The sequence below is a fragment of the Catharus ustulatus genome, chromosome 7 (genome assembly GCF_009819885.2).
Source record: "Catharus ustulatus isolate bCatUst1 chromosome 7, bCatUst1.pri.v2, whole genome shotgun sequence".
In the NCBI taxonomy this organism is placed as follows: Eukaryota; Metazoa; Chordata; class Aves; order Passeriformes; family Turdidae; genus Catharus; species Catharus ustulatus.
In genome coordinates, this window is record NC_046227.1 from 218487 (window position 1) to 236267 (window position 17781).

The following is a 17781-nucleotide window of genomic DNA, read 5'->3' on the forward strand; positions in this document are numbered from 1 at the left end:
GAAAACGGGATGCTTTTTTCAGTCTTCAGTAAACAGCTATGGAGGAACAATTTTCCTTTTTTTGGGGAAGAGCAGATAGCCTGCATTCTCCAGCATTTAAAAGCCTTTGGAAGGTGAAGGCCCTTGGTTTTAGTTTAATTCCCAGTAAATAATTTGAAGATGTACTTCATGTCTGCAGTACTCCTATACAGTTCATCTTTCTCTTTTTCTTACAAAACCAGCAACTTTTTCTCAAACAGAGCCTTCTGCTGATGGAATATAAATCACTGCACTAAACTGATTATCTTGCCTGCCCAACCTGAAACTGTCAATTGCCTTCCAAGGAAGTAATTTTACATTCTTTTAAATTTCAGCATTTCATTTGTATTATTTCTCTTAAACCCAGAATAGCAAGAGTAGCTTACTGCTAAGTTGGAATAAGTTTAAATTAGAAAGGGTGTGCTTTGAGGCTGTTCCTGCTCCATGTGCTTTTGTTGGGCTCAGTTTTGTTCAGTTTAACTGGTTCTGTGTGAAGGGAAGCCTGTGCCCTGCTTTTGATGTTTTCAGTTTACCTGGAATTGAGCTGTCAAAACCCAACAGAGCTTTGGGAGCATGGCTCATACTATTTGCTGTAAATTGTGGTTTTGTACCTAATAAAATTTTTAGTGGCTAGAAAAGTGCCTCATTCCTCTGTAAAAGCTCATGGTATGGGATGCTCTCGAGGGGGAAGAGGGGGTTGGTGGCCTGCTGTCTGTTACCCAGGAGGTTTCTGAGGTACCAGTGCGGGGTGGGGATTGGTCTCTCACCCGGCCTCCCCCATATGCTTTATCTGTGGACCGACGGCCTGTGGCAGCAGCAAAACCTCGACGAGGGTGGGATTCGAACCCACGCGTGCAGAGCACAATGGATTAGCAGTCCATCGCCTTAACCACTCGGCCACCTCGTCTCGCTTAGCTACTGCCCGCCCCTCCGACCGCGCGGCGCCCGTGGGCACGGCCCACCCCGCGCCCGTGGGCACGGCTCCGTGGAAACCGCCTGCCGCGGGGGCCGGGCGAAGGCCCCGGTAAGCGTCCGGCCGGGCGCGTTGCGGAGCCGCCTCGCGTGGCTGCGGGGAGGCGAAAAAAAAAAAAAAAAACCACCGAAAACGTTGCCCTCTCTGAGGCTCGAACTCAGGACCTTCAGATTATGAGACTGACGCGCTGCCTACTGCGCTAAGAGGGCGTTGTAATACATATTTCCTGTCGGGCACCCAGCGCGCGAGCAAGCGACGGGACTGGGACTGGGACCGGAACTGGGACGGGCTCCGGGGGAGGGCGGGAAGGGCCTGCGGCAGTTGCTGCAGGCCGGCAGGGGGCGATAATCTGCCGGAGGGCGACGAGGTGGCCGAGTGGTTAAGGCGATGGACTGCTAATCCATTGTGCTCTGCACGCGTGGGTTCGAATCCCACCCTCGTCGAGATTTTGCTGCCACGTAGAGGGGACTAGGGACCCTCGGGGTGAACTCCGATTCTTGCGGCACACGGGGACTCAGCGGGGGCGGGAGGGGAAATGACATCTCGCAGTGCGTGGTCTACCCTGGCATCTGCATCCACTCCAGGAGCAAAAGCCTCCCGTGCCCTGGAGATTTTTGTGAAGGGGATGGCAGGAGAAATTGCCGTAGTGTCTAAGGGGCCACATACGGTCCTTATGTGGAAGGGTCCCCCTTGGCACCAGGATGCTGGGTGTGGGTCTGGGTGACCTGGAAAGGGATCCAAACAGCTCCCTTCTCCCCACGGGAAGTTCTCCAGCTGGGATTAACCCTCTCCTGTGGGTCATTCTGGCCATTGGACAGGTTTGGGCACCCCGAGAAGGTACTGAGATACTGCCAGGTCCCTCCAGCCAGCCCTGCCTGGAGGAGCCTGGAAGGTGGGCTGTGGGCCGGGGCCGACGGAACAGATTCTGCTGCTGCCTGTGGGTTTTGCAGGCGCTACGGGGCAGGGACAGGAACAGGTCTTGGGTGGGAAGTGTAATGGAATGTACTTTGTTATCAAATCCTGCTCAGTAAGTGCTTACAGACGCTGAGTGCAAAGGGTTACTCGTTAGCACCTCTTCCTGTTGAGTAAGCAGAGGAGCCCCCACAAGGCTACAGAGACAGAACAATACCAGAGGACGTGCTGAGAAAGACCACACCAGACCCTTATCAATTCCCATCAGGAGGTGGAAGCGACCCCCGAGCAACTCCTCGCCCCGCTTGCTAAAATCGCAGAGCACACCCGCAAATCAGAACGAGCAACAGCAAGAACCGGAAAATAGACTGTATAAAAACGACCTAAAACTGCTCTTTGGTGTGAGCCGTTGGCGGAGCAGTGACTCCTTGGCCGCCCAGTGCTGTTTTGCTTAGTTGTCGCTTGCTAAATTCGCTTACTAATAAAATTTCTATGATTAATCTAAACTGGCTCCTCCGATTTGTCACGAGTATCTATAAAGGAAGTATGCCTTGGTCATTCATACGTCCAGCGGGGGACCCTGGGGACCCTGAAATAAGCTTTCAGTAAAAGCGTGCACCCAAACTGCTCTGAGTCGGCGTCATCATTGTGAGGGGCAAACCGGCGTAGTGGGGAAACCCCAGCACTGCCCCCAGCTGGGGCCAGGGAGGAAAAGCAAAGCAACCTCCCAGGCAGCACCACTGGAAGTCGAATCCAGGATTCCTGTTTACTACGCAGGTGCTTTGACGAGCTGAGCCACGGGTGTCCCATAGCTAGAGACACAACCCGTCCCAGCCCATCCCTATCTCGCTGCCCACTCAGAAGTAAGGTCACGCCGCAAGACCAGTGACTTGGGACTCCAGGGGCAGGGCACAGCTCCGTGTGACGCTCTGTGTGCCACGCTAAGCGCAAAGCCCCCGCACCTGCGGGCCCCTAAAGGCAAAAGCCGATAGCTGGGTCCCCTCGGGCTCTGCGGCAGCCAGGCGGGAGGAGGGTGATGGTGGTCAAAAGAAGGGCTCGTCCGGGATTTGAACCCGGGACCTCTCGCACCCTAAGCGAGAATCATACCCCTAGACCAACGAGCCGACCTACAGAGCCCCTCCCGCGCCCTGCCCTCCCCGGCCCCACCAAAGCGCAGCGCCCACAGCGCTGCCCGGGACCATCGCTCGGGGCCACTTCCTGCGCACCGCCGGCACACTGCGCCGTCAGCGCTGCGCATATGCCACCCCCGGACACCCACATCCCGCACTCCCGCGCACTGCCCCGCACCCCGCCTCGCTGCCGGCACCGTGAGCATGGCCATTCCCCCGACGCAGGGCTTGGGGCTGTGATGGCCGAGGGGTGAAGGCGTTGGACTCGAAATCCAATAGGGGTTCCCTGCGCAGGTTCGAATCCTGCTCACAGCGACAGGTTTTACCGAACGCCCTGATACCCCGGTGAGGGTCCCGGGAGGACCTCATGCAGGAGTGTCATGAACAGCCAGAGCATCCCCAGCCCTACCCTCTCTTCTCCCTCAGGAGCACCTCAATGCCCCAGGCAGGAACTTTAGTAGTCCCAAGATTTCCCAGAGGTGGAACATCCCCAGGACGCTGAGTGGATGCCCCCTCATCACCCTGTCCCACATCTCTGGGGGTGCAGTGTACTCTGCCTCATCAGACTGGGTGTGCGATTTTGTTTTAGAGTGCAAGCAGTCCTGGATTCAGCTCTTGGATGAATCTGCCTATTTGGCATCCTCCTCCTTCTGAGCTTCTCACCCCAGCACTGATGTTCACTCCAAGAGACACACTGAACCCCGTAGAGAAGTTAAAAAAAAGACCTCCTATGCCCTGGAGCCTCCAGGCCGGATAGGGAAAGAGCCATGATATTTCTACACAGCCTTGGGACGCCAGGACACAGCACCAGGCCTTTCCTGGGGAACTCTGTCAGCCCCACAACCAGGAGGGAGGGGGTAGAGAAGGCAAAAGGTCATGGAGGTGCAAGGGGTTACAAGAGCTACATCTCTCTCCTCCAGTCCCACAGGAATGTACCCAGCCAGTAAAAGTCACCTTCAGCACTGGACATGGTAGGTGGCCGAAAGTGAGGGCTTGCCTAAGACTTGAACCCAGGACATCTTGCACCCATAGCAAGAATCATACCCCTAGACCACAAGCCAGGGTGCAACCCCTGCGTTCCTCACTCTGCATCACCCTTTTGGGAGCTTGGGAGCAGGTGGGCTTCTGTGTGGACTCTCACACTCTGGGAGCAGGGAGGTGCCTCTTGCTGTGGCTGTGAGATGCCAGGTGCAGCACCTCTCACCCCCAGCAGCTCTTTTCTCCCCCAAAGCCCCTCGCAAGCCATTTGCAGCAGTTGGAATGGCCGGTGCTTTTTGTGCCACCTTTCTCCATGGAGCATCCTGCAAAGGAGATCCTCTGAGAGTGGTGTTTGTCCTCAGTAGCAGCAAATGGCTGTGTCTGTGTGCCAGGGGCTGTCCATGCATGGGGGCCCTTTGTTGTCTGTGCCTGGGGTGCCTTTGCTGTCCGTTTGTGGGGGGCTCTTTGCTGTCCGTGCTTGGGGTCGTGCAGTGGTGGGGCAGTAGGAGTAAGGGGCGAGTGCAGTGAGCAGTGTGGGAAGTGTGAGTTGGTGGGAGGGTTGTAGGGGTTTGTAGGGGTAGGTGTGCATTGTGTCCCTGTAGAGGCAGGGCGCCGTGTGGCAGCGTGTGCATAGAGTGGTGTTTTGGCAAGGAGTGGGGAAATGTGCGGGGTGTCCCCGAGCAGATGGGGAGAGCGGGAGAAGCTCTGTAGCGTGGCTCGTTGGTCTAGGGGTATGATTCTCGCTTAGGGTGCGAGAGGTCCCGGGTTCAAATCCCGGACGAGCCCTCTTTTGGGCACCAAAACCCCCCTGCCACCCGGCTGGTACCCCCAGCACCGGTGGTCACCGCAAGAGACACCAGGAGCCCCGTGGGGAAGGGACACTGTGTGCCTCGCCACTCCACAGTACCTGGGTAGGGAGGGAAATCTCCGTGGGCCTTTCCTTGCTGCCGGCCTTGGGCTACCCGGAGGCAATTCCAGGTCAGCTGTGCCCACAGACAGCCCCAGGGATATTTTGGGGGGATCTGGGGGTGTCTGTCTGCCCCGCGTGCATCAGGGGGGGGTGTGGAGAGGCAAAAGGACATGGAGATGCTGGGGGTTGATCCCAGGGCCTCTTGCATGCAAAGCAAGCACTCTCGCGCTGAGCTACATCCCCCTATGCAAGAACAAGTGGGGTTGGCCCAGCCCCTCATGCCACTCTGCCCCCACGGCTCCAAACCCTCATGTAACAGGCTATCTTCCCCACTGTTGCTTCTAAGGTGCTCCTCCTGCTTTAGGGAGCTGCCCACCCAAAACACTGTGCCCATCCCTGCCCTACTGACACTGATTCCTGCCCTCCACCCCCGCATCCCGGCCCTGCCACATCTCCAGGCACTTGGGTGCCCGAAAAGAAGGGCTCGTCCGGGAGTTGAACCCGGGACCTCTCGCACCCGAAGCGAGAATCATACCCCTAGACCAACGAGCCACATGATGCTCAGAAGTAGAAAACCCTGTTTTCACTTTGAGTACTCACAGAACTGCCTGGTTTGAGATGGGACATGTGGGACCCTCTCTTTGCCTCTGATGGATAAGAGGCCACCCTTTTCCATCCCCAGCTGTGGGAATGTCACTTGGGCATATGTAGCATGTTGCTCTGCCTGGAATGGAGGAAACAATTCAAACAATGCTCTATTTCCCAAATTATCAGTGTTAAATGAAGAAAAAGGTGTCACATTGCTTTTGGTATTGAATAAAGCTGAAACCAGCCTGACTCATCAATCCCAAATTTAAACATCCTGATAGTGAGATGAAGATACAGTAGAACTGGTAAAATACCTGGATAAAGAAACAAACAAGAATTTCTGATAACTTTGCTAAAGCTGTTGAGCAGGCACAGCTGGTCATATCTGGCTCACAATCCATCCTTTTATACTATGAAATTATAAAAGTCCCAAATTTGAATGGCAAGGTTTTCTGACAGATCCTTTCTTGAAGTGTATGTGTGAAGATTCCCCCATGGACCCCAAGGCCACTCCTTAAGGCTGAGCTGAAGAGATTTGCCCCTAGTCATTGGTTTGGGTGAGAAGCATCAACCTCTACTTAATAATTGGTTTTGGTAGCTTTAATACATTTTCTTTAATATAATTGTTTCAATATTCCTTCACAGTGAACTGTATTGTAACAGCTGTTATAGCGCCTATATTGTGTAGTAAATAATTCTGATTAAGATCTTTTTTGTCTAATCATCATAATCATCTATATTTGTATATCTGCTTTATTTTTAATCCTGTAGGATAAAGCTGTATAAAACTTTTACTACACCTATACAATATTTTAGAGATGAACCACTGACGAAATCTGCGGCTAAGGTTGGGTGCAGCCACACTCAGGCTCCTCTTAGAAAAGTTTAGAAAGCCAGGGATTCCTCTCTGCACCTCATGATTCAGTGGGAGTTTCTAAACTTCGTCTGAAGCTCCCACTCAGCCCCAGCATGGCTATGGGCTGCACCTACCTGGTTTTAAAATGGGACCATAAGGAGCAGGAGGGTCAGCAGAACCCCCAGGTGGGGGCAGTCCAGACAGGGGATGTAGCTCAGTGGGAGAGCGCTTGCTTCGCATGTAAGAGGCCCTGGGTTCAATCCCCAGCATCTCCAGCTTTTTTTTTTTTTCCCCTCTTCAAACCCACCTCCTCCACGGGCCAGTGATGATAAACTCGCATCTACCTCTGGAAGGGCTCCCCAAAGGTGGAGGATGCAGCTTCCCCCGAAGCTGCAGCATGGCCCCCACTCAGCCATCCCCCGCTGCCCTGGCAGCTCCTTCCCAACCCAAGAGTGGACGAGCACTGGGAGCTGTGCCTGTGCCCACGGGCATCTGACAACACTGTGCTCCTGTGATGGGACCACCTCAACCCAGAGGCTGCGCAGCTAGGGAGACTGCCTCTGCCCTCTGTGCCAGGCAGTGCTTCCCCATTCTTGCCCTGACATCGCAGAGGCCATGCCTGGCCACAGGTGCCCAAAAGCAGAAGTCATGCAGGAGCTGAGCCTGAAGTCGACAAGCCCACCGCTGCCTACTGCAAGAGCATTGCCCCTTCCCTGTCTACTGCTCTCCAGGGACCAAAATCCTAAGGGAAGGGCAGCAGGGAACACCCTGGCTCACCACCTATGGCTGTGAGTAAAACCTATCGCTGTGAGCAGGATTCGAACCTGCGCAGGGAATCCCTATTGGATTTCAAGTCCAACGCCTTCACCCCTCGGCCATCACAGCCAGTGGTGTCTGCCCTCCCGATGAGAACACCTGGGGAGACTCCACTTTGCCTCAGGGTATGCCATCTCTCAGACTGGTGTGGGGCTCTGCTCAGCCTCAGTATGCACATCTGGAGGGTTGGGATGAGGGAACATGCAGGGATATTTACTGATGGCTGGAAAAAATTCAGGTGCCCTGGCCATGAGACAGGCATCACAGGGAAGCATCCTCCAAGGATGCCCAGGAATACAGCAGCTCTTGGAGGGAAAAAGACATGGAGATGCTGGGCGTGGATCCCAGGGTCTCTTGCATGCAAAACAAGCATGCTCCCCTTGTGCAAGGCAGGGAGAGGCCCTGGCTGAGTCCCCTCATCCCTGGGACACACACTGCCAGCCTGGGAGTCCATCCTACCCACCCAGCTAGAAAGGGGTACGCAGTCCTCTGTGCCAGGGTCCTTGTTATGCCACAGTCCCATGTGCTAACCAAAGAAGGTAAATGCCCAAAAGGTGGGCTGATCCGGAGCTGAATCCAGGACCCCTCACATCTTAAGTAAGAATCATGCCCCAAATCTGTGCCCCAAAATTCTGAGAATTGAGGAGAGTGGCTGATGCTACCTTTTTCCCCTTGGCAGAGTCTGGAACAAGGAAATCCACCTTACAGTGCCCAGGAGTTGGGGCCAGCATTTGTAGGTGTCCACAATGCATAAATTCCCTAGATCCAGTGGCCACAGGGGCACGTGCATTATGAAGACAGCGGGGACTCTTTGGCACAACCCTGCCCTTGCACACAGCCATTGTCCCGGACCAAAGAGAACGCTACGCCCAATGCTGTGGCAGGGGATGTAGCTCAGCGGGAGAGCACTTGCTTTGCATGCAAGAGGCCCTGGGATCAACCCCCAGCATCTCCATGTCCTTTTGCCCCTCCGGACCCCTCCCTGTTGGAGGGGTCCCCCAGATACCCCCAAAATGTGCTGGTGCAACTTGAGGACATGGCAGGCCCAGGAGTGGGGGGGACAGCAGTGGTGCACAGTGGGTGCTCACACCCCAAGCCAGCCCCCTGAGCTGCCCCATTCATCTTGCCCAACTCCAAGCTGTAGTGACTGGAGGGGAACAAGGGGAAGACCCCAGAGGGCTCTATACATCCAGAGAAAAACAAGACAGGCTCTGACCAAAAAAAAGACTCCTCTGGGAGTGAAACCCATGTGTCCTCATACCTGAAGGTGGAAACACACCCCAAACCTGCATTATTGGGCACCTTGGCCTCACTGCCCTGGGCTTGTATGGGTTCCAGCTGGCCCGTGGATAAAAGGAGATAACCCCATCCCCAAGACACAGGGGTGTCCTGTCCCCAGCCTCTCCTGGTGCTCCGGGTCCTCTGAGTTGGAAGGGTTTCGCCAGGACCCAGAGTCAAGTGGACCACGGCTCCCCAGCCCTGCGATGCTGCATATTCTTTAGCACCAGGAGAGGAGGGATAAAACGCCCTGAATCTACATCATAGGAGTCAACTCCCATTCAGGTAGGTAAAACCTGTCGCTGTGAGCAGGATTCGAACCTGCGCAGGGAACCCCTATTGGATTTCGAGTCCAACGCCTTCACCCCTCGGCCATCACAGCCCCAAGCCCTGTGTCGGGGGAATGGCCATGCTCACGGTGCCGGCAGCGAGGCGGGGTGCGGGGCAGTGCGCGGGAGTGCGGGATGTGGGTGTCCGGGGGTGGCATATGCGCAGCGCTGACGGCGCAGTGTGCCGGCGGTGCGCAGGAAGTGGCCCCGAGCGATGGTCCCGGGCAGCGCTGTGGGCGCTGCGCTTTGGTGGGGCCGGGGAGGGCAGGGCGCGGGAGGGGCTCTGTAGGTCGGCTCGTTGGTCTAGGGGTATGATTCTCGCTTAGGGTGCGAGAGGTCCCGGGTTCAAATCCCGGACGAGCCCTTCTTTTGCTGCACCCACAGCTCGCCACACTCCAAACATGCCCTCACATTCCCGCTCGCCATCTCCTCCCCTTCCAACCCCCTCACCAGCCCACTCACACCTCAAGGTCCCCCAGTGCCTGCAAAGCCCTCAACCACCCTTCCTCTGCTTCGGCGCCAGGCCAAGGCAGCACACACAGCCATTGTCCCGGACCAAGGAGAACGCTACGCCCAAGGCTGTGGCAGGGGATGTAGCTCAGCGGGAGAGCGCTTGCTTTGCATGCAAGAGGCCCTGGGATCGACCCCCAGCATCTCCATGTCCTTTTGCCTCTCCACACCCCTCCCTGATGCACGCGGGGCAGACAGACATCCTCAGATCCCCCCCAAATATCTCTGGAGCTGTCTGTGGGCACAGCTGACCTGGAATTGCCTCCGGGTAGCCCAAGGCCGGCAGCAAGGAAAGGCCCACGGAGATTTCCCTCCCTACCCAGGTACTGTGGGGTGGGAAGGCACCCTTCTCCAGGGGGCTCACAGTGTCTCTTGGTGTGATGATTGTCTTTGGGTGACCATTAGTGCTGGGGGTGAAGCAGCCAGAGAGGGAGATGAGACTGAGGCTGTCACCACAGGTCAGTGTACGGTGGCAGCTGGCACAGCTCTGCCAGGGCAAGGGGAGGGGACAATATGCCCCTGTATGACCTGGGGACCCCCAAACCCAAATAGGATGCTTACAGGATGTGTTTTGGCTCCCTGTGCCAGGGCTTTGGGTCAGCACCAGGAATGTTCCAAGCAGCAAAAAGAGATGGGGTTTGCAGCTGGGGCATCCCAAATCTGGGACAACAAAGTGGGACATATGGGCAGAGAGGTGGGGAGAGGGTCAGGTATTTTAAGAAGCACCCGGGGAGGGAAAAGTTGTAGGCGCCATGGCTCAGCTGGTCAAAGCGCCTGTCTAGTAAACAGGAGATCCTGGGTTCGACTCCCAGTGGTGCCTCAGCCGGGAGGTCATTTTTCCTCCCTGTCCCGAACTGAGGGCACTGCTGGGGGTCTTTTTCCTGCTCTGAGTACTGTTAGTCCCCAGTGTTCTGTGACCTGTGACTCTACTCTGGGGGTAAAATTTTTCTGCTTCCTCTCCCTTCTCTCCTCACATTGGATAGATTGCCTAAACTGTTTCCAGAACCAGGGAATTTGGGAAAGAAGAGATTCATTAGATGCTGTCTGGACCCCCACCATCTTCCCAATTACTTTGCACAACTGGTGTCCAATCATGTAGGAAAAACCTCTGGACACAGGTTGGGTGTGGGTGAGTAGTGGAGATGCCTGGTGCATGCGTTTTCATGGCAACAGTAAATGTCACGTTAGCCTTTGCCATCCCATGAACACAGAGGGGAACAGGGAGAGGGGCAAATAAATCACAAATGCTTGCTTGTCTCCCTGTCCCGCTGTGACAGGGACTGCCAGGGCTCTGCCTGCCCAGCCTTGCTCACCAAATGACACCGTGAACCAACTCCAGTGTTGCTGTGTGCAAAAAAGGCAAAAAAAAATCTGCTAAAAATTCTGCTAAAAAAATGCTATTAGTAAGGGGACGAGGTGGCCGAGTGGTTAAGGCGATGGACTGCTAATCCATTGTGCTCTGCACGCGTGGGTTCGAATCCCACCCTCGTCGGGTCCCCTGGTCTTACTCCCTAAAATCAGACTTTTTGGTGCAGCCTGCCCAGTATCCCACTCTCCGTGTTTTGCTCTGCTGTGTCAAACACACATCACATCTGCCCCTGAACTGCTACTCCCACAGGCTGAACCTGCTCCTGGCGGCTCAGGGACTGTCGTGGTCCTTCTGTGCAATGCCCTGCGGTAGCAGGGTGCCTGAGTCCACCTGCCAGCGTGTGTCCTGCCATCTCATCGCCTCTTCTGCAGGGGCACCGAACTGCACGCAGGGAAGGTCAGCACTGGGCATCCCCAGGGATGCCGGTGGGAGCCAAAAGCCACCCTGGACGTCTCTGCCGTGTCACAGAGGTGCTTGTTCTGAGGATGGCAGAGCTGCTGTGAACTGAAGCTCCCTCCTGTGCCTGCAGCAGTGCTCACAGTGGAGATTCCTGGAGATAGGAGAGTGTGACCTATGGCAAAATGGAGAGGAAAGAAGCAAAACTGCCCCTGGAATCTCAGTGGTCTTGCAGAGAGGAAAGTCCTGCATTTGTCAGTGACTGTGCTTTGAGGCACCTGGAAAAAGGCATAGTGCCAGTCTTGCCAGTGCCTTCCCTTCTCCCCTCTACTCCTCTCCACTGATGAGGATGTGGCCAAGCAATGCCATGGCTTCAAGGCAAGGATAAGGATGCTCACGCTTAACTGCCCACACCTTTTTGACCTTCCCTGTGGCTACATTTTCATCCCATGGCTTGGGGAGATGTCCCTGGGGACCAGTGAGGAGCTGCTTCCCTCCATCAGTGGCCAGAGACATGACCAGGCTCCAGGGAAAACACTGGCCCCATCCCATTCCACTGCCATGAGATTCTGTAGTGCTTGGCCAGCTCTGCCCCCCCAGGAAAGGGGGATGTCCCTCCCTGTACAGCCAGGTGCCCTGCAAGGGATCTGTGGATTTCCTGGGAAAAATGCATGGGTCTGGGACCAGCCCTGAAGAGAGACCAGCTTGCAGCTAGAGATGGTGAAATGGGCTGGGGTGGAAGATGCAGGGGTATGGCAGCGCATGGCAGGGAGATTGCATGGGACCTGGGACTTGCAGGGCACAGGCAGCCAGGAGAGGATCCCCACTGATTCCCTTGGGACACCCTTCAACCCTGCTCTAGCACACACATCGCTCTCCTGGTGAGTGGTGACGAGTCCTCCTGAAGGGAATGCACGACTGTGGGTGATGCTGTGGGGCATCAGCTCACCCAGGGACCTGGCAATTACAGAGATCCTGTGGCAGCATGGAACTGGATCATCTGCAGCCTCGGGACAGCGCCTGGCAGCTGGAGGCAGGTTCTCTCCAGTGGCACCAGTTGGGCTCTGCTCCCTGGGCTGCACACAGTGGCCCTGGAGCATCCCGAGTCTGCCCTGGCAAGGACACAGGCAGCCAGGATACTTCGTGCCTGGATCTGGCTGCATCAGGATTCTGCCTTCTGGCATTGGGGTGTCCCACTCATCCATCAGCCATCTGGGAGTGGCCCCTGACTGTCCAGCTGCTGGGAAGCAAGCCCTGGATGAGCACCCTGCATGCAGACATTCCTTGGAGATGGGATGCTCTAGGTCTGTTGCTGCTCCTGGTCTGTTGCTACTCCAAGATGTGCCCTTGCCTTTGGCTTTCAGGAGAAATTTTAGGACAGGGGGAAGCTTCCGCCCTCCAGCCAATCTCGGACACATCCAGCCCTTGGGTTGTTGGAAATCAGAATGTAAAGTGGGGAAATTGGAGTTGCAAAGTGCTGCTTGGGCTGGTGACAGGAAGGGAAACACATGGATTATCCATCCTGGACCATGTTTTTCATTCCTTGCCTGCAGGAAGAGGGAGGACTGAGATGGCCACACATCCTGGATCCAGGCAGAAATTAAGAAAATGGATCTGACATGTTTGGTTTGGTGAAATTTTCTCAGGTTTGAGGTTCCTCCAGAGAAAGTCACATCTCAAGTGCTCATTCCTGAAATGAATAAGGATTGGAAAATTCAATCTTTGTTTATCTCCCAAATATCTGTCCTTTCCCCTATTGTTTCCTTTTTGAAAATTCAATCATTACACAAATCTGATTATTTTAACTTCCTAACATGTGCCTTTTGTTTCCCCTGCTGTCTTGTCTAGGAAAAGGACTTGTTTCAGTTCACAGATCTGCTCACATTCGACAGCATTCCCCCTCTGAGTGCCCCATTGCATTTATCCCAAGTATCACTACCTCCACAGATATTATGGGACATGATGGTCCAATGTTAGCAGAACCTCAAGTGTTAAACTGGATTTCAAAACTGAAACACACAGTGAAGCTTTCCACCCTATGCCTGGAAGCCTAGAAGGGAGTCATCCAGGAAGGGCCACACAGGCACAAAAAAAGCACAAAAACCAACCAACCAAACAAACGACCAACCAACCAACCAAACAAACAAGGGAAACTGATTAATGAAGGGAAAGAAAACCAGACTGGTAGAAGAAGGGTTTAATTCTCAGGCTGTGGGTCCAAGGTGCACTTGTGGTATCAATTCATTATTCAAGAGTGGTGCAAAAAGCAGCACAGTAAAGCTTAAACTAAAACCTCATCTTTTCCTGCTTTCCAAGTCATCATTTAGGAGATTATGATGATGAACCCACAGCGTCCTGCCTTACTCCAGGAGCTGCCAGGTTGGTTCTCCCTGAAGCCCATGTCCTCTGCTGAACCTTGGAAAACCTGATTTCGTTTTTCCCCTTCCAGAATGATGTTAAAAAAATAGTTGAGTTTTACCCCAGACCCTTGGGAAGGCTTTGTTGCCCTGACAGGCAGGGCAGAGAGGAGTCACTAGGGACCATTCTGTGCAATTAATCGTGGCCAAGTCATCTCAAGAACTCAAATGACCCCCTAAACCCCACGAGGCATGTCTTTTACAGGATGCTGACAGCTGCACACATGCATAGTACATGTGTCCTGGTTCTGTCAGGGTTTATTCCAGGGCAGGAGATGTTTGTGCCATCAACTGGGCTCTGCTGGTGTGAAATGAAAAGCCTTTTTCAAACTTTCCTTGCCCCTAGAGCTCGTGATGGCTCATCATGGTCCTGCTTGGGACCACATCAGCAATTCCCTCTCCCTACTGTGAGGGTGATTCATGTTTTAAGTGCAGGTTGGGATGTCTGGATGTTTAGTAGCTAACAGGCTTCCAGCAGAGCAATCCGGTGTCATACCACAGCCTGTAATTACTGTAATTAACCCTGTCTTGATGATGTCACTCAATCACGAGGAAGGACACCTGTGACCTTCTGGCTCACTGCTACTACCCTGTTCGAAGAGTGGGATAGAAGGGCTCTTGGAAGTCAACTCCCTGCACAAAATCAGCCAGTGTAGGTGTCACCTGTTGGGGTGGACTTCAGAGCCCATGATCACTTTCCTTTTAAAATCTGATGTGCCTTCCAAGCAGGGCACATATCCCAGGTGTGAGGAATAATAGCAAAAAACAAAAAACAACAAACAACAACAACAAAAAACCAAAAAAAACCACACCAAAAACAAACAAACAAAAAAAACCACAAAAAAAACCCCAAAGTCCTCTAAGTGCATCCAAACCCATAACAAATTGCTCATGCTGGGCAAGGTCAGGTCCCTGTGTCCATGAGACTCCTGGCACAGGATTTCAGTCCAAATGGATGTTCCTTACATTCAGTCTACATCCCTGGTCTCACCTCAGGTGCACCAGGCAGCTGAATTGATTGTGCTGAGAGGAAGGTGGGGATGTGTCTGCCCTAAATTCTGCTGAAACACTCTCCTGCCGATGGCATAAAGACCTAAAACGTCCCTTGGCCTTAGGAAGGAAGGTAATTAATGCCTGTATCCCAAATCATTTCAATCTTATTCAGTATTACATGGAAGCAAAACATGAGAGATGAAAGAGGGAACTGTTTAATCAGTCAGGTGAGCTTTCCAGGAGAAAACTGCTGGTTGTTGGGGACTTTCAGGCGGAAGGCACGCACCCACTCCCCTGGGGGGCTGGGCCACCCTATAAAACTGTGGAGACAGTGCTCGGCCTCACCATCTGCTCCAGCTGACGCCACTGCCACCTCCATCTGGGTAAGTCGAGATGGGCTCCATCCCCTTCCCCACCCCTCCCTCCTCCATTTCAGCTCCACAGGACATGGGAGAAGGGTGTATTTCTGCCCTAAAATGAAGAATGCAAGGGGGTTGCAGGATGCAGGGCTTACAGGGTCTGCAACCACATAATCAGTTGCATCCTGCAATGATTTTCCTTGCTGAAGGAGAAAAATAAATTAGAACAGGACATGCCTGGGTTGCAGGGAATGATGTGTCCCTGTTTATGGATGGGCATCAAAGGTCCCTTATATTTTGGGATGGGATGGCTCAGCTTATGTTGTGTTGATTGAAGTAGATTTTGCTTCATCCACATGCATCTTGTGAGGGCCTTGCTCCAAAAAACGCTCCCCGTCAGCTCAGAGCAGGAGTGAGTCTGCTCTCTGGTTCTAGCAACTGATGCCTCCAACTTTCCCAGATCAACCTGTAGCTCAAACCAAACTGCCATCATTCTCCTGAGCAGTTTATGGAGTGAGGTGGGGGAAAGCCTTCTCTTGGTGTTTCTAAACCATCCAAACCACCCTTTAGCTGGCTCTCCCATGCCTCGTATTATGGGAGGTATTGCATGAGGTCTCAGCAGGGACAGACCAGTCTCTGCCTTGCCTTTACACTCCGGCTCTGGCTTTCAGGTGTGCATCCTTGCTGAGCCATGTCCTGCTACGACCTGTGCCTGCCCTCCTCCTGTGGTCCTCGGCCTCTGGCCACCAGCTGCAACCAGCCCTGCTTCCGCCACTGCAGGGACTCCACTACCTTCATCCAGCCGCCCACGGTTGTGGTCACGCTGCCCGGGCCCATCCTCAGCTCCTTCCCACAGAACACCACGGTGGGCTCCACGGCGTCGGCAGCGGTTGGGAGCTACCTGCGCTGCTGTGGCATCCCCGTGGGCTCCCGGGGGCTGGGCAAGGCGGGGCTGCTGTGCCTGGGCACCGGGCTCTAGGGTGTCCCCGGCGGGCTCCTCCTGACTGTGCCAGCGGTGTGGTCAGGAAAGGCAAGCGAAGCACACGACCAAGATTGGTGAAGAGGACTAAGGAAATGCCCCTAGGTTTCCCAGCAGTTGCCCCAGGAGCATGGGAGCTGTGCAAGCTTGTCACTCCAGACATGCCTCTGTACACCTTTATCTCACTAAGTCTTTATATTTCCATGTTCTACACGGCATTTGCTGCTGGCTGGGCAACAAATGCTTCTAGCAGGCTGTAGATGGCAGATGATAGTCTTGGGGTGGTGGGGCAAGGGGGCACCTTCTAGGGATCAGCTTGTCCCAAAGTGGGGTTTGTCCATTTCTTTATTGAGCGCTGGAAATGCACTTGTACTTGAACTCGTTCACCCTCCTCCTCATTAAAGACTTGCTACATCGTAGCCTGAGTCTTCTGTTGTTCCTTGCTGCCGGGAAGGTTTGGTTTTTACATCTTCCCTGTGCTGACAGAAGTGTGTGGTTTGCCGGACCAGTCTCAAGGCAACTTTCTCACCCTGGAAACCTCTCCTCCTGCCCCACAGCAAGTACCTGCTCAGGGAGGAATTCCTGCAAGAGCAGACTTTATTGTCCGTTCCCTCAGGGAGCTGGGAATGTGAAGGTTTGACATTTCAAATGGTGTTTACACTACATTTTGCAGCGATTTTTTGGGGAGCTGAGCTAAGGAGGGAGGACATGGAGTCAGGAAAGAAAGGTAGAAGTGGGATTCTTGGCAGATGGGGTCCTTTGAATGGGCTTCCTATGCCAAGCTCACCCAGTGTTTAATGGGTGACAGTGAGGAGTGAAAAAAGAAGAGACAATGGTTGCTTTATGTATAGGGGGCACTGGAGTCTCTGAAGATGTCATGAATTGAGTGAAGCCTCTTTTTAAGATGGCATGTATCATCAGGCAGAACCTTTTCATCTGTTGGAAGGAGGAATAGGAGTATTTGCATAAGGCTTGTGAGTATTTATAATAAGAGATTATGCTGAGCTTGAAAGCCTATTGGTCATCAAAAGCCTTTGACCAAGCTCAACTGGTTTTATTGCCCAGGAGACCTTTGCAGAGGTGCTCCTAATTTTGAGAAAATTTACATGGCAATTGCTCAGCAGCCCAGGCACCAGGAGAAGGGAGGTGTCCTTCTTCCAAGGACTGCTCAGATATTTTTATCCCAGCTCTAGAAATTGTCTGTAGAGATAGGATGCAAAATTTTGAATAAAAAATTACAAAAAGCTTTGGAATTCCAGCAAAAGTTTTGTTGGGAAGCTCTAGGTCTCTGGGCCTTGTGCAGCTGCCTTCCTCAAGCCTGCTGCACAGAACAGTCCAGGATGCAGCAGATGGACAGAATAATGACTTTTTTAATGTAGCTTTGCACTGAATTACTCCCCTGGTGAGGTTATACAGATTGTATTTTTTTCTGAAAATCCAGTGTGTCAAAAAATCTACATAGGTCCTTGATTTGACTTGAAAATTGTGGTGTCTTAGTGCAGACAGCAGGGGAAATGAGGACCTTGGTGCCTTCCAGGGCTCCCTATCCTGAGGGTCTGGAGACTCTGTCTTCCATGGGAGCCTTGACTCCAGCTGGGAGCCATGCCTCCTTGGATCCCAGTTCAAGAGCAGTCCTGAATTCACCACATTTCCCCCCAAGCCAACCCTTCCCCCAGGCAGGATCCTCCAGACCTGCTGATCAGGCCCTAAATACAGGTTTCTGTAGAGACAACGCAGCCAAAGGCTCCAGTGAGAAACTACATAACAAGATGGGGGTGAAAAATAATGCTCAGCAGCTAGAAGCACATGGAGAGAAATAGCTGGGTCCTGGGATTTGGTCCCAGTATTGCCTACCTATAGCATTCAAAAGCAGACAGAAGCATTTTTGAGAAGAGCCTGGAGTATGGCCCAGGTGCCACCCGCTGGCCCATGCCTGTTGAGGTTCATGTCTCCTGCTCACTTCCATGTTC

General features: G+C 53.6%; 1 protein-coding gene and 16 non-coding genes across 17 annotated transcripts; 10 read left to right on the top strand and 7 right to left on the bottom strand.

The window, feature by feature from the left end:
* Positions 1–843: 843 nt before the first annotated feature.
* On the bottom strand, positions 844–925 carry TRNAS-GCU. The gene has a single exon. It is a non-coding gene; the product is annotated as a tRNA-Ser (tRNA).
* Positions 926–1127: 202 nt separating this feature from the next.
* TRNAM-CAU lies at positions 1128–1200 on the bottom strand. Its single transcript has one exon. It is a non-coding gene; the product is annotated as a tRNA-Met (tRNA).
* Positions 1201–1352: 152 nt separating this feature from the next.
* On the top strand, positions 1353–1434 carry TRNAS-GCU. The gene has a single exon. It is a non-coding gene; the product is annotated as a tRNA-Ser (tRNA).
* Positions 1435–2955: 1521 nt separating this feature from the next.
* Positions 2956–3027, bottom strand: TRNAP-AGG. Its single transcript has one exon. It is a non-coding gene; the product is annotated as a tRNA-Pro (tRNA).
* Positions 3028–3266: 239 nt separating this feature from the next.
* TRNAS-CGA lies at positions 3267–3348 on the top strand. Its single transcript has one exon. It is a non-coding gene; the product is annotated as a tRNA-Ser (tRNA).
* A 1377-nt stretch (positions 3349–4725) lies between these two features.
* On the top strand, positions 4726–4797 carry TRNAP-AGG. Its single transcript has one exon. It is a non-coding gene; the product is annotated as a tRNA-Pro (tRNA).
* Positions 4798–5092: 295 nt separating this feature from the next.
* TRNAA-UGC lies at positions 5093–5164 on the bottom strand. Its single transcript has one exon. It is a non-coding gene; the product is annotated as a tRNA-Ala (tRNA).
* A 237-nt stretch (positions 5165–5401) lies between these two features.
* Positions 5402–5473, bottom strand: TRNAP-CGG. The gene has a single exon. It is a non-coding gene; the product is annotated as a tRNA-Pro (tRNA).
* A 1095-nt stretch (positions 5474–6568) lies between these two features.
* Positions 6569–6640, top strand: TRNAA-CGC. Its single transcript has one exon. It is a non-coding gene; the product is annotated as a tRNA-Ala (tRNA).
* Positions 6641–7168: 528 nt separating this feature from the next.
* Positions 7169–7250, bottom strand: TRNAS-UGA. Its single transcript has one exon. It is a non-coding gene; the product is annotated as a tRNA-Ser (tRNA).
* An 814-nt stretch (positions 7251–8064) lies between these two features.
* Positions 8065–8136, top strand: TRNAA-UGC. The gene has a single exon. It is a non-coding gene; the product is annotated as a tRNA-Ala (tRNA).
* Positions 8137–8555: 419 nt separating this feature from the next.
* LOC116999047 (feather beta keratin-like) lies at positions 8556–15811 on the top strand. The gene is made up of 2 exons (XM_033065365.1): positions 8556–8565; positions 15522–15811. The coding sequence occupies exon 2, from the start codon at positions 15524–15526 to the stop codon at positions 15809–15811; it is 288 nt and encodes a 95-aa protein (XP_032921256.1). The 5' UTR covers positions 8556–8565; positions 15522–15523.
* On the bottom strand, positions 8760–8841 carry TRNAS-CGA. Its single transcript has one exon. It is a non-coding gene; the product is annotated as a tRNA-Ser (tRNA).
* TRNAP-AGG lies at positions 9081–9152 on the top strand. Its single transcript has one exon. It is a non-coding gene; the product is annotated as a tRNA-Pro (tRNA).
* TRNAA-UGC lies at positions 9376–9447 on the top strand. Its single transcript has one exon. It is a non-coding gene; the product is annotated as a tRNA-Ala (tRNA).
* TRNAT-AGU lies at positions 10045–10118 on the top strand. The gene has a single exon. It is a non-coding gene; the product is annotated as a tRNA-Thr (tRNA).
* TRNAS-GCU lies at positions 10709–10790 on the top strand. The gene has a single exon. It is a non-coding gene; the product is annotated as a tRNA-Ser (tRNA).
* Positions 15812–17781: the final 1970 nt, after the last annotated feature.